The sequence below is a fragment of the Thermoascus crustaceus genome, assembly GCF_041956765.1.
Source record: "Thermoascus crustaceus strain CBS 181.67 unplaced genomic scaffold VTN00scaffold_5, whole genome shotgun sequence".
Classification (NCBI taxonomy): domain Eukaryota; kingdom Fungi; phylum Ascomycota; class Eurotiomycetes; order Eurotiales; family Thermoascaceae; genus Thermoascus; species Thermoascus crustaceus.
This window is the reverse complement of record NW_027192531.1, coordinates 2,319,111-2,345,714: the sequence shown is the minus strand read 5'-3', so window position 1 is coordinate 2,345,714 and position 26,604 is coordinate 2,319,111. Positions and strand designations below refer to the sequence as shown.

Genomic DNA, 26,604 nt, shown 5'->3' with positions numbered 1-26,604 from the left:
AAACAACTCCCCATAACACCAATTTATTATCGATAAAGCAATAGAGCCCGACTTACATTACATACCCTTAGAAATAACTTTTATTAGCTATTCTAGAGAAAGAAGCCTACGGGTGATTTTCTTTTCGAGGCTTAGTTTCTGCTTCCATTATTTCAGCGTTGAGATTCCAAACTATGTGCGATGATCGGACAGGCAAGATAAAAAAAGGGGGAAATTAATTGATTTGAACCGAAATCAGTACTTCTCTGTCACGGCTTATCCGCCCGCTTATGTGCAAACAATCAGTCAAAAAAAAGCAGACAAACAAAAACACAACCGAAATCCATACATCTCCCAAAACAAAAACAATAGAAAATCGAGATCCTGTTATTATTAACCTTAACTACCTACAGAATTTCACTTCCAATTAATCCTAACAAAGACCCGAGGGACAACTTATTCAAATTCAAATTCAAATGGAGGGGCGGGCTCCTACCTAGCCTTCCTCCCGCTCTACTCCCACGAAGTCGGCGGGAAGTCCTTAGTATTCCTACAGCAGGAAGTCTCTAACTTAGGTACCTAGTACCTACCTAACCAAACTGCGTACCCAACGGTAACACGTGGGCGCAGATCCAGGTCTACAGTACATATGAGGGGTCGGGAGGCAGGCTGGACTGGAGGCACGAACAGTGCGCCAAGCTACAGTAGTTAATGTACTAACGAAGCTGAACCTGAAAATGTGGTGTCCGTCTTACGATATGCAATGGATTTAAGAAACAAAAATATATAGCTTTGGAACTAACTATTACAGAGAAAATGAAAATATTCCCATACTAAAATTTTTATGACATTACTGTTGTGGAAGCTCAGAATTCAGAAAATCCAAGTCCCGGCGGCAAGAAGGAGAGATACATATATAAACCAAACCAATCAATAACTAGTGAGCACTTCAACTTACGTCACACCAACAAAATCAAAATTAAACCCAATTAAAACTTCAACACTATTTCCTGGAGGACGAATACACATAAAATAGCTTTTCATTTTAGACATAGGGAAAGATTCACGCGCATCAGATGGCTGTGAATACTAGTAGGTAAGGTGGCAAGGGTACGCGTCATGATACGATAATTTCCCTATCGGGAAAATATTCTTTACGGGCGGCCTTGCAGGTACCCGATAATAATAGTATCATCGCAGTCATGACACAGTGCGACATGGCGTATCGGATTTCCAGACTGGACAGGCAAAATAAATACTAAACATAGATGCAGGCAGAATAAGAGCAAACACGTCAATTCGGATTGATTGAGTATTTTTCGACTGTCAATTGGGTATTGACGTCAATTGATAATGCTAATACACCGTAGAGCCTGGCGTGTTCATCGAATAAGACAACTCATCAAGTAAACATACCTGTAACATATGCAGCCAAAAAGAAAACACGCGGATGGGTGCAACAACAAAGGGGTACGCGGATTGCTGCCAGCTCGCAAGTCCGTTCGTCCGATGAATTCATAGAAATCAACACCAAAGAAACCCACGCCGAAACTGTGATACATTGGGTATCAGCCCTCCCTTCAAAACCGACCTCAGAACTCCTAAAAACCTTGGCAAACTACAGTAGCCATCGCTCAACGTCGATACCAATCGCCCATCGGCCTGCTTCTAACTTCTGCTAGGCCAAAATCTTCAGGCCCATCATCCTCATTATCGAGTCTCGCAACAAGAGCCCTGAATCGTCTCTGAAAAGCGATCGATTCCCGTAACACGCGTTGAAATACATTTCGGTCCTACATGGGAGTTTGAATTAACACGGCCGATCGGATACACGTGGGGAGTTGAACATACAATATCTGGTCTGAAGGATAGACCGTTATGTGCACTCCTATCCATATTCGATGGCTCCGTTGCATTCCCGAGACTAGGGACTGCTGACCTGGGTCTGTCTAGAGTAGCAGTCCCTGGAAAGCTCATCCTTCTACGTCGTTCCCTTGAGATAGGTGCCGCGGGAGATGAATCTATCAGTCGGTTTCCCTGAATAAGCCGTCTGTGAACTTGACTGTGGGCTTCGTGCTCCCAACCAGGGAAGACGGTATAGGCAACCCGGGTCTCTGGAACAATCTCAATGCGAGCCATTGGAATAGGTGCCTATGGCTATCAATATCAGAATAAAAAGATAAGAGATCATGTTTTGATGATTACACCAACCTGATCAAACCCAAGAAGAGCGTCATCGTAATTCTGTGTTTCATGAGAGTGGCGACTATGGCGCGTCGGAGTGGAGCTAATTGAGACTGGCCTAGAACGACGGGGTCCTGTGAATCTCATCACATTGCCTTCGTTATTTGAATCTTCTGAGTCAGTAATCGCAAGCACAGTCGAAGCGGTTTCTTCGTCGGTTACATAGCCAGAGCCTCCGTAACTCGGAATTTGGGACAGGCGGATGGAAGCAACGTCAACTCTGGGCGTGTCTGACTTATGGAATGGCTCTGCAACTTCAGAATCACTTGAACTCGAAGAGTCGTAGATCTGAGGACCGCTCGTGACAATCGATGCAGTTAATCCTAGATTCAGCTCTCCGGCCGGATAACCAAGATCGGGGTCTGAACCGTTCGTAGACACTGTTAGCTCACCAACGATGTCCTTCTTATCTTCTGTCTTTGGACTCTTGCCAATCCTCGTCCTCTCGTATGCAGTTGGAAAATAGGATACCGAGAAAGATGTTCGAGGCAAAGAGAGGTCAAGCATGGCGAGACGCGTTTCCAGGCTTAATTGCAGGTCAGGGGATCGGAGCCAGGAGAAGCTTCTCCTCAAGACTTCAGAAGAACAAGTCTTGTTTGTTGACAGAGAAAAGTACCTGGTGTTTGGATTGTAGCCTGATGGCAGATACGCGGGCAAGGATGGCTGTCGCCGAGACGATGCATATAACAAGGAGGCTTTTGCCATGTTAAGGGCATTCACCTGTTCATGTTCTTCTCTGTGAATATCAAACACGCCATCTGAGCAATTTCATCAGCAAATTCACAATCAGATTATTGATGAGCAGCAAATATACCGCAGCTGTTCTTCACACCCTCTGTTGGCAAACCCCTGACGTCCGCTTCACAGACTGAAGTAATATCAGAGGAATCAAAGGAAGCACTCTGAGCGAATCTGAGCATTGAGCCCTTACGAACAACAGCATGCTGATACAAAGGTGTCCGTGGAGGCAGTTGCACTAGGGATGCACCTTGTTTGTCCTGGGAAACCTGCAAATCGAGCATATACTTGGAACACATGGCTGTCAATTTTTGAGACTTCCTTCTGATCTTGAAGGAACATGGACGCTCAAGATCAAAAGAGCCAACTGCTGGATCAGAAAACGAAAGATGGTCGGCGTCAACAGGTGACAAACGGACCAATGGATCTGGAGAATAATTTCGTTCCTCAGAGGCACAGCTTCCATACCCCTTCCTCCCAGCAGCTCCTCGACCTCTTATCAAGGATTGAAAATGGGTCGTAGGTGTTTGATCAGTCGAATAGAGCCGGCTATAAGAGTGGTGAGGAGAGGCCAGCATGGCGTCAAAAACATTCTCGACGTTAAGATCAGAGCTAGCGATGAAGGACGCCCCATCTAGCTGCGGCATGCTGCTGGAAGAGCCTGCCTCTGGCTGCGGAGTACCATCCCAGTGAGAGGTCTTATATCTACAGCCTATGTACGACCTTCCGCGGATGGATGCGGCCTCCGCGATGATATCCGAGCCCGAGTCCAGCACAACAGAAGACGAGCAGGATTCCTGGAGAGAGTTGGGGGAATCCAGATGCCTTTTTCCATCCTCGTCCTCGTAAGAGTAATCTAGCTCGAGCTTCTCGAAGTCAGCAACGAGGGCGTGGCGCAGCATAACCCGCTGGAGATGGTAATGGACATCGCTTTCAGACAGCTGGATACTGGTTGGTGGCAATCGTATCATGACAGGATTCCCCTAGCACGTGAATCAAATTCTGGTAAATGAAAAAATGTTCCTTTTATTTGTCCCAGAGGGAGATATCTGAAAAGATGGGAAGAGTCCTAGGATCAGAGGGGTGTCTGAAAACACAGGACACAAGACGGCAAGCAGAAGAGAAAAGACGCCATCAGATCCGTTGCACTTGCCATTTCCCTTTGCCCATGGATTGCAAGTGATTGATAATACAGGAAGTAGCAACAGAAACCAGAACAGCCAGGAACAAAACCCAGGGACAGAACAGCCTGAGAAAGATCCATAGGTGAAAGGAAGATGCTCTGCAAGGGCGACATGTGCATAGACAAGGGAGAACCAGAACCAGAGCCAGCAACACCATGATCAGGACGACTGAAGAGAGGTGAAGAGCCACGGGACTGCATATACAAAGTTTGGATCCATTGCATAGCGAACTGGTGATGGCTCAACACAGAACACCGATGATCCGGGCGGTGTGCAGATACACACCGGACCCAGCGACAGCCGATGGAGCAGCTGAACGACATGAACCGCTACAGGATCGACATCAGACTTTTTTTTTCCCCACGAGATAAGCCCGAGATATTCAGACCTCGTCGTTGTTGTGCTCTGTTGTCTGTGGAGCGGCGCCCGTGCTGCGGCCCGCACGCCCCTAGGCCGGATCCATCGAGCCACGACGCCGCCGCGCTTCACCTCGAGAGCACCACCACCATCACCGAACGTTGTCCCATGCTGAGCCTCTCTCCTCCCTCGCCCTCTCTCTCCATCCCTCTCCTCTCTTCCTGGTCCCTGTCTCCCCGCTCGTGACGGTCTACGAGCTCACCTCCCGGCCACCCTCCTTCTGGCTTTACCATGTATCCATTGTCCATGCGACCGCCGCCATAGTCCCTCGGTACTCTATTTGTACCCTTGAGGCTATCACCACGCATCTCAGGCGCCACGGTGGCGCCTCTCGTCGTCACCGTCTGTGCGTTCCACACTTCGATCTCGAACCGATACAGCTGTGCTTTTTCAGAGGATAGGGATCCGTTGCTCCGCCCGTCATGGATGGGGATCTTAGTCTTTCTCAGTCGTTGGGTGGTCTGCGGATTGCGAACCCGGACGACTCGTCCCTGAACGACGAGGAAGCCGTGACCTCAGGCCTGGCGACTCTCGTTCCTTCATCCTCAGATACACACGCTCACTCGACTATCACTGAGTCTTCCGCCTCCGTTGCCTCCCCACCTCCGCCGTCCTCGCCCGCCGGGCACGACCCTGCCTCCGAATCATCCAACGATGCCGTCCGTGATCATGCGGGATCTGCCGACTCCAGGTCGCTGGAGTCTCATCTGCAGCGCCAGAATACCGGGTCCTCGATTCCCTATGCGTATCCAGACCAGCAGGGCCACTCGTCCTCGCAACACTCTACTATGATGCCGCATGTTTACGGCTCGCAGGGTAGTACGTCCCGCCCCGCCTCTACCTATTACGCTCAACCTTCGGCTAACGGCTCATCAGCGGCTGCTCGAGAAGGTTCTTACCGTATCCGTACCGATTCCTCTGCATCGTCCATGATTGAGAACCCGACGCGCGCCGATTCACGAGCTAGCACCGCAGCCCATCAGGCGGGAGTGCCAGCGATGGACAATAGCCACAGCGATCGCTCCTATAAGCAGGCACAGTTTCCTGCGGGTAACGGGCCCCTGCCGCCGCGACAGAGCTCGAGGCCTCACGGCAGTGGCACGTCCCAGCTTTCAGGCTCGCCGTACGGGATCGAGGGCGGTCCGTTGGCAAGCAGTGAAGAGTGGCAGGAGCGTGGTGCGGCGGTAGCGGTCAGACAGGAGACTGACGCAAATGGAAAGACTGTCCAGCGGTACATCAAGAAGGGTGTCCGGGATTTTTCGTTTGGCCATACCCTTGGAGAGGGCTCCTACAGTACCGTTGTGCTTGCGACCGACCGCCAGACGCTGAACGAATACGCCATCAAAATCCTCGACAAACGGCATATAATTAAGGAAAAGAAAGTCAAATACGTCAATATCGAGAAGGATACTTTGAATCGGCTGACGGAGCACCCAGGTGTCGTCCGGCTGTACTACACCTTCCAGGATGAACGGTCGCTCTACTTTGTTCTGGATTTCTGCAAAGGCGGGGAGCTTTTGGGCGTTTTGAAACGGATGACAACTTTTGATGAGGAGTGCACGAGGTTTTACGGCGCACAGATCCTTGACACCATAGACTACATGCACAAGCGTGGCGTTATACATCGCGATCTGAAACCGGAGAACATCTTGCTCGACAGCCAGATGCACACCAAGATCACCGACTTCGGCACCGCAAAGATTCTCAAGACCCAGAAGAAACCGGAGGAGCATTCAAACGGGATGCCGCCAATTGATTCCACAGAGATACCCGAAGAAGAACGAGCCAGTTCGTTCGTTGGGACTGCGGAATATGTCAGTCCGGAACTACTTACCGATAAAAACGCTTGTAAAGCAAGCGATTTGTGGGCGTTTGGGTGCATTATTTTCCAGCTCTTGGCTGGTCGACCGCCTTTCAAGGCAGGAAATGAGTATCAAACCTTCCAAAAGATTGTCAACCTGGATTATGAATTTCCCCCAGGCTTTCCCCCCGTTGCCCGTGATCTCGTCGAGCGCCTTCTGGTACTGGATCCCACGAGACGTCTACCAATAGAACATATCAAGAATCATGAATTCTTTGATGGCATAGTTTTCGGCCGAGGATTATGGAAGCAAAAAGCCCCACGGCTAAAACCGTATATTCCACCCCGCGAACCGATTAAGCTGAACGGTTCGAGCGATGGTGATAGCTTCCCCCCGAGTATTAGTACCGCTCCTGCTGGCGCCAATGCCAATTCCAGGGGCCTCCCCCGGGTCATCACCGAACTTCCTCCCCCGAGCCAACTCGATATCGAGTGGTCCCCTGTCTTGACGAAGACAAATGAAAGGATATTGAAGCTGGGAAATTTAGTGGTCCTCTCTTCTCCTGCTCCTCATAGCCCTTCTTCAAGGAATGGGAATGGCGAGAATGAAGCAGCGAAGAAGTTTTCACGTTTCTTTGGAGGAAGCACGACCAAGAAGCGACAGCGGTTAGTCATGGTTACTTCTGCCGCTCGTATAATCATAGCCGCAGCCGGAGGCGAAGAGAAGAAGGCGAAGCTCGAAATTAATCTTCTCAACCCTGGAACACATTACCGGAGTATCACTGATTCGAAGGGGTTTGCCTCCTGGGTTGTTGATACGGTAAGTGAGCGCCATCTCTGAAAAATGTGATTCACGTCTGACAGCCGTCTAGCGAGACAAACATTTCGTCTTCGAAGACCCCAAACCGTCGTCTAGCAGTGCCGGGGCCACCGTCTTTCAGACGCAGGAGTGGCTGGACACCCTTGAACGGGCTAAGGAAATGGCAATATCGCAGCATGGCGGAGGCGCACAGTCCGGTGATGAGGTTCTACCATCTGGGCTATCTAGCCACACCAATACATTTGACCACAGCTCAGAGTTCCACGCCGAAGGTTCGACGCCAGCGGGCCGAGCAACTCTTGTCAAGCATCAAGCTGCCGACACAGAATCTGTGAAGGGAAAGAAGCGGTTTAGCAGGCGTCATTCGAAGAATGGTCTGGCAGCAGTGTTCTGAACTTCAATATCTTCGATTTTTCTTTTTTTTTCCTGTAAAGATCTTTTTCTTGGATCGATCACTGCGCGGAATCCGCAAAATGCCACTTTTTTCACCTGTATTCTGACGTTTCTATTGCATCGCTTCTCCATTGAGAATCGCCTGCGGACATGATCAGCACTGCTGAGTTGCACAGTTATTCTTTCCTACCCTTACAGAGATATCTTGGCCCTATCGCCTCTTTTCCTAAACCTTCCCGTGATTCCTCCTATCAACGAACTCCGATCGGGAACCTTTTTCTTTTCTTGCGTACTCTAATTTCTCTAATCCTCTGCATAACCAAAATCCTTGGCCGGGAGTTCTCAGTTATCATCCACCCTCTTCCGCTGTTTTACCATGACGAGCGTGTTGTTCATCCTTCGGAAGACATTGCTGCATTTAGATCAGGAGGAGCATGCATTTCCTTTTGTCATTTTCCTTTGTCTGGATGATATATTCACTTCTCTTGGTTTCGAAGCATCATCATGTCGAGTGTCTCCTGATTTCTTTTTTTCCTTTGTCGCGTTGTATCTTGTATGCAGCAGCTGCAGCAGGGCAATAATCGGCCCAGAATGACATGCATGGTTCTTTTGTTTTTTTTCTTACCTATCCTATCTAGTATTCTCTCACCATCCTGGCTCCTCTCTCTAATCATTTCTTTATTTCGCCTCTCCCGTCTCATATTACACCCAGAGTACCCCGAGCAGTTGGTTCCTTTATTTCTTTCCATCGTCGGTCCGTACGTGTTGATAAGGTTTTTATAGCAGACTTGAGCGAGCGATTTTTTTTACTGAGTTCCAGTTAGGTTAGTCGACACTGGTTTCTTTTCTTTTTCCTTTTCCCCATCTATTTCCTCTGTCTTGTCTTATCTTATCCCAACCCAACTCGATACACATCACATTACATCACATATGTCTGAGCAGAGCAGACCAGATCGGACCCTAGCACACGTCCTGTTTTTCTCTATCTTGTTTTCATTCACGTAACTATTATTATAGTTAAACTGAGTACAGTACCTAAGTTATATCTTTTCTATCGTCTGTCGAAACTAAATTAGGTAGTTTGCTTACTAGGTTATATCGCTCAATCAATCAAAGAAAAGCCGTTGTTTTTGTGTGCTTTGATTTTTGGTTCTTTTTCTTTCACAGTTCTATGGCATACTTGCAGTATTAATTGGAGATCCTTTCCGTAGCGCGTAGGTTGCATTAGTTGTTTGGCGGATCCAGCAGTGGTTTTCTGCTGAAAAGCCTGGGCTAAGAATGCAGTCTGAAGTCTATACTTGTAATGGAAGCAAATAGTATTTGTATTTATATTTATAACCTAATATAATTTAATGTATAGGATAGACCTAAGTAACCAAGTTAGGTAGATAGTAGTTGTATGATAATTCCTCTGTCAAAGGGAATGTAAAAGTGGAACATAGACTATAGACTATAGAATATAATAGAAAAAATCATTAAGGTGGGGTATGGAAGAACATCCATAGACTTAGACATAGCCATATCCAAAAGCCAAACCAAAGCCACATCCAAAAATCAGATCAGATCAGACAGATGAGATGGGATATCATAACTTCGTGGGCACATTTCATAAAGATCATAAAAGCAACATATATATAAAAAAAAAAGGCTCGGAGTGTGGTTCAGGATGACGGGGACAAAATAGACCTAGTCATAGTCATAGGTAGTAATAGTCATGCGGATGTCGTGCTTGTTCATGTCCATGTTCATGTACCAAGATAGCAAGCAAGTAGGTAGGTAAGTAGACCATGACCTCACATACTCATTTTCTCATCTCATATATATCACCATGGGGTTGCATCCGTGCACCACTCGAAAGGAACAGACGGTCGTTCTATTCTTTCCAATCACTGAGTTGAGAAGTTTTCAATCCCACGGGAGATCCTCATCCTCGACCCTCGTGCACGTGAGATACGGCAACCCGCCCAGGGTCCCGTCCCCGACGCCGCCCCCGGATCCCCCGCCAAGGTCCAGCTCGAGGAAGTTCCGCATGAGCGGCTTCACGATCTCCCGCGCCAGCCGCTTGATCTCGTCCATCTTGCGCTCGAACCGTTTCAGGTTCTCGCGCGAGTACAGCGAGTCCGAGGACGAGGACGTCGGGTGCAGCTTGAGGAAGCGCTTCAGCTCGTCGTGCGGCAGGTAGGCCTGCGTCGAGGAGGAGCCGATCAGGCGGTACACGCGGCCGGGGTAGAAGGGAGGGGTTGTCGATATGGTAGGTCTGGTGGCTGGGTTTTGATCTTGCGATTGGCTGTTGTTATTGTTGTCGTTATTATTATTACTATTGTTGTTGTTGTTGTTGTTGTTGTCGTTCGCGGCGTTGTTGACGTTCCGGGGAGAGTTTTTGAGGATCGGGGCCGGCGGAGGAGTCATGTTTTCGACCAGCCATTGTCGGAACAGGGACACAGCAAGCCAGTCGAGGTATGCGTTTGACGGGCTTACGCGCTCGCCTCGTGAAGTCGTCAGGGTGAGCCGGAAGAGCTTCGCTTCGACTCGCGCTTTGGCGTCTTCGAGATCCTCGACCTTGTCCTCGATCAGATCGAGGACTGAGTCCGGGATAGGCGAGTATGAAGCGTTCCGGAGGTGAGGAAGTGCTGCTGGCCACTGGCCCACCACGTGGATGAGCGCTTCGGAGAATATGACTCGACTCCGCGCCAGGTATCCCAGTTTCAGATAGCTGGGCGGGTACTTTGCGATCTGCTTGAACAGTCGGGACGAAAATCCGAGAAGATGATGGTCGACTCGGGGTCCGGTGACTGGCAGGGCATCGTACATGTCGGCCAATGCCAGGAGAGACTTGCATTCCGCATATGCAGTGGCTATATTCACAGTGTTCAGGATTGGAGGATAGTTGTAGAATATGCGGAAGAGATTGTCATAATCTCGGATGATGGGATCGACGGGAGCTTCTTCGACGGCCGGAGTACGGGGCAGGTGCAAAGCAGACTGCATGCCCGCCAGATTGGCCATTGAACGGAAGAAGCCCGTATGCGGCGCGGATGGCTTGGTCATATTCGGAGAAGCAGGAGTGAAATCGCCGCCAAACATACTATTAGAACTTGGCGGCTTCACAGAAATAGAAAGTCAGCTTCCGTCAGCTATATGTGAAGGATTACCAGGACTTTGACCAACCTTCTGCACCAATATCGGCTCCTCATCCTCTTCCTTGTTCTCCCAGTCTAATTCGTACCTCCATCTCTTCTTCACTAGCGGCCCAGCAGCATTTCCATATTCTGGTCGAGGGGATGTCATTCCCGCAACCTCGGATTCCTCTTCCGTAATTCCTGATAAACGCCTCTCTGGGTCCGACGGTCCTGGAGCGGCGTCTGTCTCCTTCTGGGCCTGCACGCGCGACCACTCCTCGCTTGTACTCGCCTCGAAGAAACCGGAACACTGCGCCAGGATCAACCGATGTAGCAGATATCGTCTCTCTTGCCCACCCGCGCTGATCACGATCTCCACGTCCCCCGTGTCAGTGAAGATGGGGAATTCATTCTGCGGTTGGGCGGGATAGGCGCCTTGTTGAGAGCGGCCAAAGCGATGGCGACGCCGCGACGTGGATACCGACGGCGGAGGGCGCACCTGGACTGGGCGGCCCAGAATTTCGGGATAGGACACCATGGGCGATGTGATAGAGACTTCGGTAGTCATAGCCAGTGTGGTTCTCTCATCGTATGGAAACTCCCGGGGAGAACCTTGGGGCGTATTTTCTGCCCCAGAGTGCCCGATCAGCAAATATATAGATTCCTCCTCCTTTCTGTAACCGGCTTCTCCGATGCGCTGTTCCAAGTTGAACTTCGCGAGTGAGGCGCAAGTCGCCTGGCCTGGTGGAGTTTGTGATTGTCCGCTCTAGCTGGCTACGCCGGGCGAAAGAGGCGTTCCCCGCAGCGACCACGCGCTCTCTGTCGATCAGAAAGAGAGATGGGAACGATCAGACGAAAAAACCGAACTCACAACGAGGGGCAGGAGGATGAAGCCGGGACATCGTAAACGGGAGCTTTGATAGTGCGGCGGGCAGAAGACGAGCTTGCTCGACCGGGGGCGTCGCGACATGGCTCCAGCCCCCGTAAAAGCAAAACAGCTGCTTAGCTTCACTGTTTGTCGACTGCGTGCAGTAGTGGCAAGCGACAACGACACGCCGGCCAATGCGCCTAAATATACCAGAACCACCTTCGCCCAGCTGGGCGGATACTCGTCCAGAGCGTCGCCAATGAAGCCGTGAAGCCTCCCCCGCTGTCCGTCGCCAGCTGAATCCGCCCCGTTCACCACCACAGGTTGGCTGTGGCCTCAGCGACGGCCCAGCAGGGGCGACAGCGGGTGCTACAGCCTCGCCAATCGCACCGCTGTCGCCGGCCGTGGCGGAGGGGGGCTCAAACGTCCAGATGGTTGTTCGGACTGCAGGGAAGAAGCCAGCCACGCACCGGGCCTGATAAAGAAACGATCGATGTCCACATGAAGAGCTGGGTCTGCTGCCATCTGCATATCCTCCAGCATGAAGGATGCGTCGATCTGTCTAGAGGATCAATCTGTTGCTGTTCAACCCACTATGGTCGACGGTGGATCCATGGAGGATCGAGACATCTTGGATACCTAAGTGACACTTTACACTACCCAAGTTCTTTCAAGATGCTGAAGGGAATTCATTACCCACCCACAGCCACACTGGGTTCTGCAAAGCATTCCTCCTGCAGCCGCGTGGGAAGGTGCCTGAAATATTGCCAACTCGACCAGACTGTGGATGACCCGTATGCCTATCAGAACTGTCGAAGGGAGACCATCAATTCACTGCTCGGTACAGGAAGTGATATGCGCAGTCCATACGTCGTCCCCAACCATGAGGACAAAGGGAACCACTAAAGGAACCGCACACAATGACAAAGAGCATGATACCCGTACGAGGACATATGGCCAGATGTGGACCGGATTTGGAAACAGGATTCACTCTCGTGTTACCTTGCCGCTGCGATCAAGTCTGGCCGGGAAACGACATTGCTGCGTAGCACATACTCAAAGAGGACAGCTTGATCCGAAACCCCTGGGATAATCTCCAGGCCCTATCCATAAGGGCCCCCCAGAACTATCAAGGTCACCATGGAAAATTCGACCTACACATGATTAAGGACGCTAAGTAATCAGCCCTATTCGTCTGATATACTTCGAAAGCATCCGTCGGAACTGACTCAGGTAGGATTTTTTTCCCTAAGAGCCAAGGTGGAAATTGTTGACAACGAAGCCCGTGCGCCATACTCCGCATATGAAGGGCACATACTGTACACCCGCATTTATGAATGCCTACCAGCCTGTGGAGAGGTTGGTTCTCTTGGAAATAAGCACCTCTTCAGCTTCTAACTCGAAACAGCAGCCAAGGCGAGACCGCGACTCACGTGGCTGCCATGATACCCTGAGGACAGTATTTAAGAAGCAACGTAGGGACGTCCATGAGAGGAAGAACTGCTCCCAAGGCTCTTTTCTAAGGACCTCTGAACTCGTTTCCTCGGCTGTCTGCACGTTGGATACCTACTACCGGGAGATTAGATATTGATGCATCCTTTCCCTCTACCGTCGGATTCAGACACAGCTGAGAGGCTGCTGTGTGCGGTCCCTGGTACCCGCACAGTAGGTATACGCCATGTATATAGGAGGTACATCCAGGCATTCTCATATCCAGCACTCTCTTGAGTCGATCAGAAGGAATAACTTACTTCTCCGTCGATATGATGACTAAGCCACCGTTTAACCGCCCGTGGTCCGCAGCCCCGCTCGGCTGACTTGCACTTCTCACTCTTCACGATGCATCGCTTCTACGTCTGCGGCTCGACCTCTGGCTGTGACACCATCTAGATGCGCCGGCGACTTCAGTGGAGTCTTTTTCTGTGAGCTTCTTCAGTCGTTGAGGATGGCGATTCCGGCGTCCAGGCAGCAACTCTCCGTGGTCTGGTTGTCGAGACAGAAACCGCAGACGTCCGAGTAAGCAGACGTGAGAAGCAGAAGACGCCTCGCCTAGCATGACCAGAGGCTGCTACACCTGTCGCCGTCGACGTGTGGTTTGCGACAATGGCCTCCCGACCTGTCGCAAGTGCCGCGATGCGGGCAAGGAGTGTTTGGGATATCAAAAACCGCTCGTCTGGGTCAAGGGCGGTGTAGCCAGCCGCGGGAAGATGATGGGCCTGAGATTCGAAGATGTCATGGAGAACTCAAAGGGTGGCAGCGGAGATCGGCAGCAGCGCGGGATCGGCAGCTCGAAGGCTTCTCGATGTCAGCAAGGCTCTATCCCCGCGTCCACAGGAGACTTATCGTCCGCGCAGGATCATTCGGGTAGTACTGAACCTCGGACGATTGGTGGTGTTGACAACTCCACGTCGTTGGACGATGCTGTTCAGCTACAGTCGGGGCCTGTAACGGCCCCTCAGATTGCAGACGGCAACCAGGATAGATCTATAGCACATGTACGAGCGCATATCCCGGAATCTAGTTATACCCCGAGTCCATGGGGATTAGTGGACCCTCTCTTTCAAGACTTGGACTGGCTCTCAAGGCTCTATATCTCTCACTGTAGGCTCCCCTGTTACCTGTCCATGACTTTCTGTTTCTCATGCTAACCGTAATCCTGTCTGCAAGTCAACCAGCAGTGCCTCCGTGACCTCGCATTGTACGACAATGTCAGAAACCCCTACCGGGACCTCATACCTTTTATCAACGACTCGCCTGTTATAGCAGATGCCCTTGCCGCCGTTGGTGCGGTGCATTATGCCTCCATTGCGAATGGAAACACACCCCCGATTCCACTGGCTTCAAATCAGCCAACGATGTCCGATACATCCCTAACGTTCCAGAGTGCTGAGGGAATGGTCACGACGCCTGTGCCGCGGCAAGCAGCTTCCAAGGCGTATGAGCATTTCCTAAGGTTCAAGCAGCGTGCTCTCCGTCAGCTGTCAATGGACCTACAGGACCCGGTGACACGAAACGATGATAGGACGGTGGCTGGTATCTTGGTTTTCATTCTGCTTGATGCCATGGAATCGGGAAGCGGTGCATGGAAGTACCATCTCGAAGGAGCCAAAAACCTGTTGAAGAGTCGGCAGAGCGCTGCCAATGACACCAGCGTGAGGAGGGTTATTGATGGACTTGACACATTCGTTATCAACAGTTGTCTGATGTGAGTCCCCATCGGGCACACTTTGTTTATCTCTACTATATACTAATTTCATGTCTAGCGCCGAAATCATGGGCTCAACCCTTGCACGACCAGGCGCACTATCCAAGCCCTTCTACTCCCACGCAATGGGACCTGCAACCCTGAAACGTCTGGAAGAGACCTCCTGGGTAGGCTGCCCGGCTTACCTTCTCGAAGTCATCTTTTTCGTTCATGCCCAGCGATACTCGGACACGGACCTCTACGCGGAGTCTTCATCGACACTGCTGTTCTCGACATCTTCAACGTTCCCCTCCCCAGAACCACCCTGCCACCCGGACTCGCCCGCCTCCCTTCTGCAACACATCCAGGCCTTCGACCCCGTCGCCTGGGCGGAGGAGATGCAAACCTTCCTCTTCCTCCCAGACATGTCCGGCCGCATCGCCCTCGCGTCCGCGTACAAAGCCGCCGTCTATATCTACGCCAGCAGAGTCCTCTCGAAATTGAAACTGAAACCAAACGACGACGACGACGGAGTCGGACAGAGAAGAAGAAGGGGAAGGACGACCTACGGCCGCGCCGGAGACCACGACGCCGTCGTCGACGAACTCATCTACCAGCTCTCCCTCATCAACCCCACCGACCAGCAGCATTTCAAGTGCCTCGTCTGGCCGACCTTCATCGCGGGCGCGGAGAGCCGCCACGCGGCCCAGCGCACCTTCGCCCTGCAGCGCCTCGGCGCCCTCTGGAACGCCATCTCCAGCGTCAACGTGCGCAACGCGGCGTGGGTGCTGGAGCTCATGTGGCGGAAGCAGGACGAGAGGAAGGTCGAGAGGGAGAGACGGAGAGCAGCAGCAGCAGCGGCAGCAGTAGGTGTTGGCATTGGCGTCGCTGACTATGACGACGACGACGACGACGATGATGATGACGAATTTGATTGGATCCAAGAGCTGGATCGGTCGAGGACGGATTGGCTTTTTATTTAATTTTCTTTTCTTTGAGTTTGGCATGGTATGATACGATATGGTATGATATGGCACTGCGATAACAACCCTGGGGTCAGCACACGGAATAGGGCTCCGGCGCGTTGAGGCCGCTTTTGCTCATGTCTAGTCTAATCTTCTTTGATGGATCTTTTTTGATGGTTTAACTAAACCGGGGCCTTTATTGGAATGATTTGGATGTATATATAATCATTCACTGATTAATATGCTATAATTAACGGATATGGAACACTTTTCATGTGCATCATCATTTCCCGCTTGGACAACACATCGGAAGCTGAAGGGTGGCTTGCCTACCTAATGTGAGCAAGAGCTTGCCTGGATTATAACTGATTATTTAAATTGCTACAGGCTCCTCGAGTAAATTCATTCATGACATAAAAAAAGAAAAAAAGGAGGTCCCCAGAAAAACGTAATCCTTCCCTTCATATACTCCATCAAGATATACATCTTCTACTTCCTCCCACCAATAACATCAACCCCACCCATATACCCCCTCAACACCTCCGGCACCACAACCCCCCGCCTCTCCTCATCCCACCCATTCTCCAAGATCGCCGCGATGACCCTGGGAACCGCGACTGCGGTCCCGTTCACCGTGTGCGGGAACCGTGCGTCTTTGATCCCGCCGCCGCGCGCGCGCGTGCCCAGCCGTCGGCTCTGGTAGTCCGTGCAGATGGATGCGGAGGTGAGTTCGCCCCATGCGGTCTCGAGGTCTAGATCAGAGGGATTGTTGTTGGGGGTGGTGGAGCGAAGGCGGGAAGGGAAGAGAGCCTCGATGTCGCGCTTGCGGGAGGCGCTGGCGCCGAGGTCGGTGGTGGGCATCTCGAGCACGCGGCAGGGGAGGTTCAGGGAGGTGAGGATCTCGGTCTGGATGGAGAGGAGTTCGTCGAAGAGGGCTTCCGACGTCGGTCTGTCTTCCGACTTGCCTGACTCCTCAGGGACATTATCCGCCCACGCGAACAACTCCACCTTCGTAAACTCATGCACACGATAAAGGCCCTTCGTATCGACACCTCTCGCACCCGCCTCCGCGCGATAACACCGACTCGCGCCGACCAGTTTGATCGGCAACTCCGCCGCATCGATGTCCCGTCCCGCGTACATCGCCGCGAGGGGGATCTCCGCGGTCCCCGCGAGGCTGCGCTGCGGTTTCCCGCTCGCCTTGTCCTTCTCGCTCTGCTCGATGGCCCAGATCTGCTGCTCGTTGTGCTGGTCGCGCGGCTGGAAGCCGCACGCCTCGGCGATGTACGAGTACACGATCGAGGGCGGGGAGACGACTTTCCACCCGCGGCGGAGGGCGACGGAGATGGCGTACTGGACGAGGGCGTGTTCGAGGAGCGCGCCCTCGTTCGTGAGGAAGTACCACCCCCAACCGGTGGAGGTCGCAGAGCTGGTGAAGTCGATGAGGTTGAGGGAGGTGCCAATGGTGACGTGGGAGCGGGAGGAGGAGAGGTTGGGGTTCTTGACCCATGAGGGAGGGTTTTCGGGGTCGAAATTGATGTATTTGACCAGCTTTGGGTCGTCCCCCACGGGGGTTTCAGCGGAGGAGAGGTTCGGGAGGGATAGTGCCAGACGCTGTATCTCTTCCACGCAGTCCGTCTTTCTGGTCGTCATGGCGTGGGATTCGTCTTTCAGCTTCTGCGCCTCCTGCCGGAGAGCAGCCAGCTCTTGTTGACTCGCGTCCGTATCACTGTTCCCATCTTTCTGCGCGGCCAGCTTCGCGATCGACTTCTCCAGCTGCTTGACCCGTGCCCGTGGCTCCTTGAGCTCGTGGTCGAGCCGCTTCGCCTCCTCGCTCAGCTGCTGGATCTTGAACGGGCTGTCCGCGTGGGCTGCGTAGTTCCGCTCGATGCAGTTCTTCGAGTACAGCTCCGCGTTCTGGCGGATGTGCTTGACGTCCGGGGTCTGCTTCGGCGCTGTCGCGGGGCGAAGGACCTCGCCGCGGCGGGTGGCCGTGGTGGTGAAGTTGCGCAGGGACCGCCGGGTGGTCAGCCCATGGCGGAACCTGCAATTGAGGCAGACGTAGGGCGCCCTGGGTGCAGGCATTGTCTGGAGTTGTCTCGAGGTTGAACGTCGAAAGAAATCTACAGTCGTGAGATCCGGAGGTTGGTTCTGCCCGCCGAGTGGAGCTCGGCGTTTCCGCTTTGGGTGTCCCGCGTCGACCCCGGACCATGGAGAGTACGACAGACGACGACGAGCTTACGAGTAAACACGCTGCTTGCTATATAGAAGTCTCATTTATGAGGTGATAGAATCGTAATATACTTTACCAAGCTCAAATCCATGCAAAGCGATTACCTCCCATTTCCTCGTTCCGTATTATTTTTGCCCTGAACTAAATCAGATATCATGTGCATACTATCCGGTAAGTAGAGAAATGGCACATAGATTGCAAATGACAACTTTTGAATAAGAAACCCACTTGACTGTAAATCCTTTGCAACAGCAAAGCCGATAAGCCTGAGAGGGAAATGTCATACTCAAGAGGTCAGGTCTCATCACATTAGTTTAGCCGCCGCTTCATACTGCCATAAGCGCGCTACGATCGCATATGCTTCGCGTTCCAAATATAGCCTGTTCTTTTAAATCCGGTCCGCAGCTTAAAAGCCCAGCTTACGCTTCTTGATCCGCGCCGCCACGCCCAGAACCACCAGGATCGAGGCAATCAGCACGGCCCACAGCTTGATGTGCAAGATGGCAACGTTGTAAAAGGTCTGCGTAGCCGCGCAGATGGTCGCAAGCTCCAGCACCAGGAGGGCATAGCCACTCATGCGGTGATACTTGTAGATCGTCTTGCCCCTCTCGACGCTCCCCAGGATCTGGGCGGGGAAGAAGTACTGCACGACACCCACGAGCACCTGCAGGACGATGCAGATGTAGGTGATCAAACCCAGTACGGCATGCGGGGAGGTGAAGCGCGGGTATTTGTCCTTGCTGATCTCGACGACGACGAGCGCGGCGATGAAGGCCAGGTTACTCAGCGCGTGGAGTCCAAAGTGGACGCGCGTTCCAAGGGTCTTCTGCTTGGGCGTGTGGGTTGGCTGCAGGGTGAGAATGGCCTGCACCTGGACGAGCACGGCAGAGGAGTTGAGAAGCTGGGAGATCTGTCAGAAAACGAACTGGAACATGCGGCCACGACGCGTAGAGGCTTACCGGATGGGCCGAGAAGAAGACAAGGTTCTTCGAGAAGATGGCTGACCAGACGAGGGCGACAAGCTATTGTACGCATTCTGTTAGTAAAACCTGATCAATGGCAGCAGACAGATGGTTCGACGCGTCACTCACGATCCATATGCCGGCCTGCGCAACTATGGCACTGCCTATATAGAAAGCTCCGGTCAGTAACGGGTCTTGGCGGTATACATGACAGAAACAACAGGGAACAACCTGTGACCAGATTGTGATGGATTCCAACGCCCTCTCCCTGCGTGGCACCTCCTGGTTTCCCCAGCAGAGGCTGGTCTTCTCTGGCCTCGACCGCGGGGGGATGTTCCTCGGTGCTTGTAGCGGAGGACATGATGTCACTGCTTTTGTAGATGCTTAGAGCTCAGCTAAACCTCAACGTGAGATGGATAGCACACAGATTGAGCAAACCAAGGGACAGAGGATGTCAGCAATGTATACTACAGCGGATAATAAGGGGACGAGAGCTGATATCTCACATCGCTGACGGCATCTCGACATGCTCTCGCTGCAAATCGGGCCAATAGGCTGCGGCGGATTAGCGGCTCGCTCAGCAAGAGTCCCATGGGCGTTTCCGCGCGGGGTCGACGGAGTCCTCCTCCGCACATCTCTCTTACATCTACAGCTGCTCAGCTTCTTTGCCCAGGCCTTCAAGGTCGTTCAAGTAGATGGATTATATGAATGCAGACAGATTAGGAGCCATCTAGGATATCTGTCTGTACATGATCAATTCATATGTTCACTACTGGTACTGTACTTCCAGAGAATGTCGGTGTGATGAATATAACGCGGCAAGGGTACATATACTGAGGGATATGCATGCATCGATGGACGGTGATCATGTTGAATCCTCAGGCAGGAATCCCTTTTACAGCTTTTAGGTGCTGGATGCCTTACGTTCTTCGAACAGTGATGCCTTTCGACAGACTTGTATATCCAGGTACTACCCAGTACAGGTAGGGAAGTAATGATATCTTTGCATACAGCATGAGATTCGACAGCACATCTAATGACTGATTGATACAGTTCTTGGCCACGGGACCCTACACGTAACTAGCGCACGAATCATGTTACTCGAACAGGGACAGCAGTTGAACCCGCGTTACACCCATGATAGATACTGCATTGCCACGCCACAATAAATGACGCACGTCCTTGATATTCGGATTGCTTTAGAAGTCTCAATATTCGGACTCCACAGTCTTGTCTGTTTGCTTCTCAACCTGCGTTTACGTATGTAGCATACGCAGCTGTGCCACGTCGGTTACACACAAGCTTCAACTTTCAAGAAATCGAGAATGGATCTCTTCTGTCGACTGTTGCTAATCAGATTATTTAAACCTCTTCATTGACCGGATAGAATAGCCGTTCAGCAGGACCAGAGGAACCCTCGAACTTGTTTCAATTGTCACCACGACATCCCCAGGTTCAAATCTCTCGTTTCCTTGAGAAAGCTTGAACACTTCAGATCAAAGTATCTTCTTAAGAGTCCACTATATAAGTGTATACCTTCAGGATACTGACAGCCATCATGAATCTGATTCTGCTTGCCGCGTCCATTGCCTATCTGGGACTTCCAGTCAACACCATGGCCGCAGCTTTGGTACGTCTGTAATGTTAATCCCTACCCCAAGAACACACACTGGTCTGCTAATACTGCTACCATTTTTCTCAGCCGGACGTGCCTATCACTAAGCCGGGAGATGCTAATGCTAACCCGGATGACCCTTCCGCTCGTCCTGGGGACGACACCTCTTATCCTGGATATCCCAACATTCAACCTACTCAATCGCAATCGTGGGATACTGCCTATTCTGGCATTCCTACTTACCCTGGAGGTTCTAACAGTTATCCTGGTGATCCTAACTCGCCTCGGGGTAATTCTCCTTATTCTGGAGTCCCTAACAGTTATCCTGGCGATCCTAACTCGCCTCGGGGTAATCCTACTTATTCTGGAGTCCCTAACACTTACCCAGGAGACCCTACTAAACCGGGGTTTCCCACTGCTCCCGGAGTCCCTCGCGTCTATCCTAATAATCCCAGCTCTTATCCAGGTGGCCGTACTTATTCCGGATTTCCTAGTGTTTATCCAGGGTACCCTACTCAACCGTGGGATCCTGCCCGTACTGGAGACTCTAATACCCGCCCTAACGACCCCTCCGCTTATCCAGGGGACGGTAATATTCAACCTGGTAACCCCACCATCTACCCAGGCAATCCTACCACTTACCCCGGGGGCCTTCCCCGTCCTAGAGGCCTCCCAGGAGACCCCACCATTATCGGAAATCCAGGGTACCCTGCTCACTCCAGCATCCCTACCACCCGCCCCAGCAGTGACGACCACGACAGTTCTGACGATGACGACCACTCCACCAGCTGCAAAGCCGCATACCACATCCCCGCCCTCGACGACGTGAAAATGGACATGCGTGGCTTCTTCAACCTCGGCGACGATGGCGTCCTGCGGAGCATGGACAAGGACGCCAAGGTCATCGACTACAGACAGTTCAGCCCGGACGAGATCAGCAAGTACATCGCGAACTATCCGGCGGATCTGAAGAAGCGGAAGGAGGAGACGTTCCGGGGGGTCGATGGGCGCCATGTTACGAATCCGGAGGATCTGTGGCGGACGCCGGAGCAGTTTGTGAAGAGGGGGGTTGATGAGGATGACGACAAGGGGCGTGATGGCGACAAAGCCCACAACGGTTCCCAAGACCACAACGACACCAACAGCCACGGCAGCAGAGACGACGACAAATGCCCCTCGAAGCGTACCCAAGAACTCAACGTAAAGCCCGCAGCCTGCGCAGTCCACGTCTGCACCGACCACTACGTCTGCCACGACATCAACTGCGCGTACTGCGACAAGCCACACGGGAACCCGGGCCAGTGTCGGCCGAGGAAGCGTTGAATTGAGAGAATTGAGTCCGTTGTGATGGGCTATAAGGTACAGTTACAGTTATGTTTTATGGTCGGAGATTAATGGATGTATCAGGTGAGATGCAGGGCAACGAAATTGAAAATGAAAATAACGGGCACATGCCGTTTATTATGTTATGTTCGGGTTATGGTTTAATTTAGTCTAGTATGATCTAGTAGTTTCTCCTAATACGAAGTTGTGTTTTTGGACACATATATCGCGTGGAAGACATTTTACGGAAGTAAAGTATTAAATTGGACGTTCACTATGGCCCACACAATGTAAAGGATGAGGGAAAAGAGGAGGAGGAGTTGCGCTTCTCGAGGCTTCATGGAGCGGGAGATAAGAGCTCTACAGACTCTAGCCGAGGGAAAATACTGAAATCTTTCAAGTTTACTCACGCACCCTAATTGGCGCAGTAGAGGAATAGAATAGAAGCGAAGGGAGAAAAAGAAAAAAGCAAACTCATAATACTCAACTGTCCATTTTATCTAGTTCGACGATTCTATATTGTTCATTCTTCTTCTCCCTTGATTTTTTTGTTACTTCTTAGCCTGAGACACAAGGAGCAGTATAACCGGCGAGAGTCCTTGAAGTGTCGGAGGGAGTTGCCACCACTCTACGTGGAAGATATCTTGCTAGTGCTGGTGGTGCTTGTGCTGTTGGGGGAGGGTATAATAACTTTAGTAGTAGTGAAGTAGTGACTATGACGGTGATAGTGGTGCCGCGGAGGAAGATAGTAGTGAATAACGGTAATAGTTTTATAGTGACTTTCTCCATCTCTGCAGGGTTGCGGTCGTGGTCGGGACAGTCTGAAATATTGTCTAAAGGACCCGGAGCCGCAGCCATCGATAGCTTGTCTCTAGGAGAGATTTGCAGCATAGTGCGAGGCAGAGTTGGGAGGGCGGAGGGAGGAGGGAAATGTATGTATCTCCATCTTCACCTCCTGATGCTACTGCTGCCGCTGCTGCCGCTGCTGCCGATGATGATGATGATGATGATGATAACAATAATGGGTCTCTTCTCTTCTGTCGGACTGCGCGAACCTCGTAATCCGAAGGTATGATGATGAAAGCTCTGATTATTCGAATCTACCTAACTATCTGACCACTATTTATGCACTTAGGGGTTAAGACCTTCCGAATACTTCTTTCTTGAATGATCCCGAGACATTTTCGTGAAATAACAAAGGAAAATAGGTGGTTTCAGGTATAGACAGTATGACCCCTTTATTGCAGGGATTATAACCTTCGAGATGCCTGGATCGGCGTGTGCTGAATAGGCTGATAGGTCTCTTGGTATACCACTAGGGTATAGTGGTAATATTCGGCTGACATCTTCTCTGTCTCTTGGGTTGCTCATGTTTAGGTAGAAGAAGAAGAAGAAAAAGAAGTAAACAACAAGTCCTCTTCAGGACACAAACCTATGGAGCATACCAACCCCCCTAGTTTCAGCAAAAATAGCAGATGACAGATCCCGCTCTGGAGAAGATGCACGTGCCCAAGTACATACATGAACACATCCCCATTCAGGACACCTGCAGAGCCTGAGCCTGTGACTATAGTCCTCTCTCCTTCTCATCCTTCTTCGCAAAGAAGAGCAAACACAAAAGCATTAGTATCACCACCACCAATATAAAAATAATGGAACATATATAACTTGAGATAGTAGCCATATAAGACTCATCATCATTGAATCCTCCTCCAGAAGGTAATTTATACTTCCAGATCCAGATCCAGATCCAGAACCTGGCTTGCAGGTCATAGTGTCTTATTAAAATAAAGTCCACCCTTCTTCTTCAACACAGAGATAATACGGATGTGAAGTTACCTAATTTTCTGCTGGATCTTAGCTACAAGAGTTTCCTTTCTCACTAGCGAAAGCAGGACTAGAGGTCAGTTTAATTGGCTGGAGATAGGGTCAACATTCCTCTTACTTAGAGACTTACTCTCGGATCCAAGTTCAAGTCTTCAAGATACCTAGGTAGGTAGGCACACTGTACTGGTTGAAATGGGTGCTGCGTTTGTTTATAGCTATGGAGGCACTACTAGTAGTCCACTCCAGCAGCGAGGGGCTACTTTGTCATCAGAGCTAGGGTTTCTTTCCTCTTTCCCTTACGTTGTGGGTTTCGCCCGAAACAACTGAAACAGGCTATGGAGGGGCTGTCACGCCCTTAAAAACCTTATCTCTTGGGCTTGAGCACTACGGGATACCAATCTAAGAGGTTGTCGGTACTGTTATGGAAAAGTATCACACGCTGTGGCTTGCATATGAGACCCTATCCGGAAACGACTGACGGCCCGTCTTGCTGTCTTGGGAAGATATTCCCGACTTGCTACGATTCAAGGCGTGGGGGTGGCCCACAGAGGATACATCTATTACCCGAAATAGTACCAGAGATCGCTCCAACGTGGGGGGCCAAGCCTCTGCCTTAGATCGGTGCAGAGTATGGCCCATTTGGGCAGGGAGACACACGGCCAAGGTCTCAGGATGGCGCGAGGCCTCCACTTTCAGGCACCAAACACGGGGTTAGGCGCCAGGGGGGGGGGGGGCGCGAAGAGCGCGGCAGAGTCAGGCGCTGGCTTCAACTACAGACGCAGGGGAGGCCGGCCGCAAAAGCGGCAAGGGAAGTGGTCCAAAGCGTAGGGTGGAGCGGAGCATGGCGGTGCAGGGGTGCCTGTCCGCCGCTGGCGGAGTGGGGTCGGCGGAGAGATCGAGGACAGGACAGGGGGGCAAGACAGGGGGCGGAAACGGACGGGAAGACAGCCACCGCGAAGTTCTCTCACCGCGAGGAGACGCCGTGGAAACCGCGGACATCGCCAGCGGAGAAAATCCATCGTGGTGGAAATGTGGCGGTGCGGTTGGGCAGGTGATGTGCCCCAGGACGCCCAACTCTCCATGAGGCAGGTTTCTGTCCCCGCAGGACGTCACGAGAACAGAACCCGATCGTAACCGCAACAACAGGTTCTCTGCAGAGCGCAGTTTGTCTCTGCGGCTCATCCTCGACCAGCAGATCCGATCTCGTGCACATGACGCTGGATGGGGCTACTTCTCACGGACAGAAGCGGAAACTTGAACGTGCGTATATTTTTTCCAAAACAGATGCGTTACCCCAAATGACGTCGCCGAACCAAAACAGAGACATAAGCTGTGAAAATACCAGAAATGACAAATAAGATCGTGGGCCATAAACATCGAGAAAACACAAATCCATCAGACAAGCCTATCCAGAAAAACAGAAGCAGAAAGCCAGTTTCTGTACCCTTCCTTGAAGCATCGTTACATTCATTAAAGTCGTAGGAACGCGGAAATAGACGTGAATGGACAAAATGACGCGCTCGTGGGGCCGTCAGAAGTCGTCGTCGTCGTCATAGGTGTACTTCTTCGTCGCTCGTCGGAATTCGTCGGGATGTGCGCTTTCCGCTTTCGCCTTCAGAGCGCTGCAGTCGCCAACCATATCAGTCTACGCTCCTACAAGACACGTATATCATGCAATTCGGTACCCTCACAGGCTCCGCGTGGAAAACGGCCTCTGAGCAGCACGATCGCAAAGATTCCGAATCTGCCAAGAACAGCGCCGACGGCGGAGCGCGGCGGAGATGCAGTTCCGCTGAGCGGAGCGGAATCGACACAAGAGGTAACGATGGGGGTGTCCTCGCGGAGAGTGACGACGGCTATAAAACTCACCTAACGCGCTTCTGAGTCCACTCCAGATCACGCTTGGTCTCCCTGGCGGCCTTCAAACCCTCCGAGAAGTTGGCGCGAACGCCCTTGAGACGGCGCTGAGCGAGAGCCTGCAGCTCGAGAAGCTCGCGCTGCTTGGCGTTGAGTTGACCGGAGCTGTGCGCGGTTCAGGGTTAGATCTCTGCAGTTGCAAAAGAAAACGCTTTTTTTTGGCAAATCTCGCGAACACGCCAGTGCAGACTCTTGACATGGGACTGCCCTGGTTCCACCGGAGATGGGAAACTCACGCTTGCGCCTGCATTGCCAATCCCTTGTCCAGCGGCGTCGGGTCGAAAGCATTGTTCATGCGGTCATTCAGCATGTCGACAACATCGACTCCGGAGTAAGAGAGGGTGCTGTCATAGTCGCCGCTGGCGCTACCGGCGTAGCTGCTCGAGCCGGCGCTGAAGCCAGAGGTGCGGCTTCCCGCGGTGGTGCTGCTGTCCGAGACTTCCGGAGGCGAAACCGCGACTCGGGTGACCGGGTAGTAGCTGGCACCCGCAGGAGCCTTGGACGGCATGTTGATGGGGAGGGTGGTGGTCGGCTGGTAGATCCGCTGGGTAGCCATGGTGACGGTTTTCTTTGTTTCCGGCTAAGCGGTGGAGATATATACTATATAAAGCAGTGGGGATATGGAGACAGAAAGAGGCGAAGCAGCGGAAAGGCGGGAGATCGCAGGAGAGATGCTTGGTCCTTGACAAACAGAGAGCCGGGAAGAGCAAGCACGGAGCCCGCCAACAGTCAAGATAGGAGGACAAGCGGGAGGACGGTGAGCCTCAGGGCAAGTCAACAGGGGAGACAGACAGACAAAAGACGATGTTCCCAAAGAGGAAGGGGGTAGGTATATATCCACGGGGGAGTATAGGAGCTTGGGGAGGGGGCTTTGGGCTGTTGGGGGAAGGGTCAGCGCCGGTCAGACAGGTCTGCCTAAGGATGAAGAGATATCCCGGAGTGCGAGTGATGGAAAAGGAAGAAAGAGAAGAACGACGTACGGAGGAAAAGGAGGACCCTTTTATAGCCGTCGCCG

The 26,604-nt window shown here is 51.9% G+C and overlaps 9 protein-coding genes across 9 annotated transcripts; 3 read left to right on the top strand and 6 right to left on the bottom strand.

Annotated features, from left to right (window-relative positions):
* Positions 1-1,613: 1,613 nt before the first annotated feature.
* On the bottom strand, positions 1,614-3,932 carry VTN00DRAFT_8325 (uncharacterized protein; the record flags this gene model as incomplete). The annotated part of the gene is made up of 4 exons (XM_069435167.1): positions 1,614-1,772; positions 1,831-2,130; positions 2,191-2,981; positions 3,038-3,932. The coding sequence occupies 4 exons, from the start codon at positions 3,930-3,932 to the stop codon at positions 1,614-1,616; spliced, it is 2,145 nt and encodes a 714-aa protein (XP_069286591.1).
* Positions 3,933-4,984: 1,052 nt separating this feature from the next.
* Positions 4,985-7,577, top strand: VTN00DRAFT_8324 (uncharacterized protein; the record flags this gene model as incomplete). Its single annotated transcript, XM_069435166.1, has 3 exons — positions 4,985-5,378; positions 5,439-7,183; positions 7,236-7,577. 3 exons carry the CDS (start codon positions 4,985-4,987, stop codon positions 7,575-7,577), a joined length of 2,481 nt encoding a protein of 826 aa, XP_069286590.1.
* A 1,904-nt stretch (positions 7,578-9,481) lies between these two features.
* VTN00DRAFT_8323 (uncharacterized protein) lies at positions 9,482-12,193 on the bottom strand (the record flags this gene model as incomplete). Its single annotated transcript, XM_069435165.1, has 5 exons — positions 9,482-10,678; positions 10,745-11,436; positions 11,567-12,007; positions 12,034-12,121; positions 12,158-12,193. The coding sequence occupies 5 exons, from the start codon at positions 12,191-12,193 to the stop codon at positions 9,482-9,484; spliced, it is 2,454 nt and encodes an 817-aa protein (XP_069286589.1).
* A 1,424-nt stretch (positions 12,194-13,617) lies between these two features.
* Positions 13,618-15,730, top strand: VTN00DRAFT_8322 (uncharacterized protein; the record flags this gene model as incomplete). The annotated part of the gene is made up of 3 exons (XM_069435164.1): positions 13,618-14,164; positions 14,231-14,768; positions 14,827-15,730. The coding sequence occupies 3 exons, from the start codon at positions 13,618-13,620 to the stop codon at positions 15,728-15,730; spliced, it is 1,989 nt and encodes a 662-aa protein (XP_069286588.1).
* A 471-nt stretch (positions 15,731-16,201) lies between these two features.
* Positions 16,202-17,797, bottom strand: VTN00DRAFT_8321 (uncharacterized protein; the record flags this gene model as incomplete). The annotated part of the gene is made up of 1 exon (XM_069435163.1): positions 16,202-17,797. The coding sequence occupies one exon, from the start codon at positions 17,795-17,797 to the stop codon at positions 16,202-16,204; it is 1,596 nt and encodes a 531-aa protein (XP_069286587.1).
* Positions 17,798-18,351: 554 nt separating this feature from the next.
* On the bottom strand, positions 18,352-19,268 carry VTN00DRAFT_8320 (uncharacterized protein; the record flags this gene model as incomplete). Its single annotated transcript, XM_069435162.1, has 4 exons — positions 18,352-18,846; positions 18,905-18,967; positions 19,037-19,071; positions 19,139-19,268. 4 exons carry the CDS (start codon positions 19,266-19,268, stop codon positions 18,352-18,354), a joined length of 723 nt encoding a protein of 240 aa, XP_069286586.1.
* Positions 19,269-20,465: 1,197 nt separating this feature from the next.
* On the top strand, positions 20,466-21,845 carry VTN00DRAFT_8319 (uncharacterized protein; the record flags this gene model as incomplete). Its single annotated transcript, XM_069435160.1, has 2 exons — positions 20,466-20,537; positions 20,610-21,845. 2 exons carry the CDS (start codon positions 20,466-20,468, stop codon positions 21,843-21,845), a joined length of 1,308 nt encoding a protein of 435 aa, XP_069286585.1.
* Positions 21,846-24,425: 2,580 nt separating this feature from the next.
* Positions 24,426-24,854, bottom strand: VTN00DRAFT_8318 (uncharacterized protein; the record flags this gene model as incomplete). The annotated part of the gene is made up of 1 exon (XM_069435159.1): positions 24,426-24,854. The coding sequence occupies one exon, from the start codon at positions 24,852-24,854 to the stop codon at positions 24,426-24,428; it is 429 nt and encodes a 142-aa protein (XP_069286584.1).
* Positions 24,855-25,203: 349 nt separating this feature from the next.
* Positions 25,204-26,145, bottom strand: VTN00DRAFT_8317 (uncharacterized protein; the record flags this gene model as incomplete). The annotated part of the gene is made up of 3 exons (XM_069435158.1): positions 25,204-25,294; positions 25,542-25,694; positions 25,826-26,145. The coding sequence occupies 3 exons, from the start codon at positions 26,143-26,145 to the stop codon at positions 25,204-25,206; spliced, it is 564 nt and encodes a 187-aa protein (XP_069286583.1).
* Between the last annotated feature and the right edge of the window lie 459 nt (positions 26,146-26,604).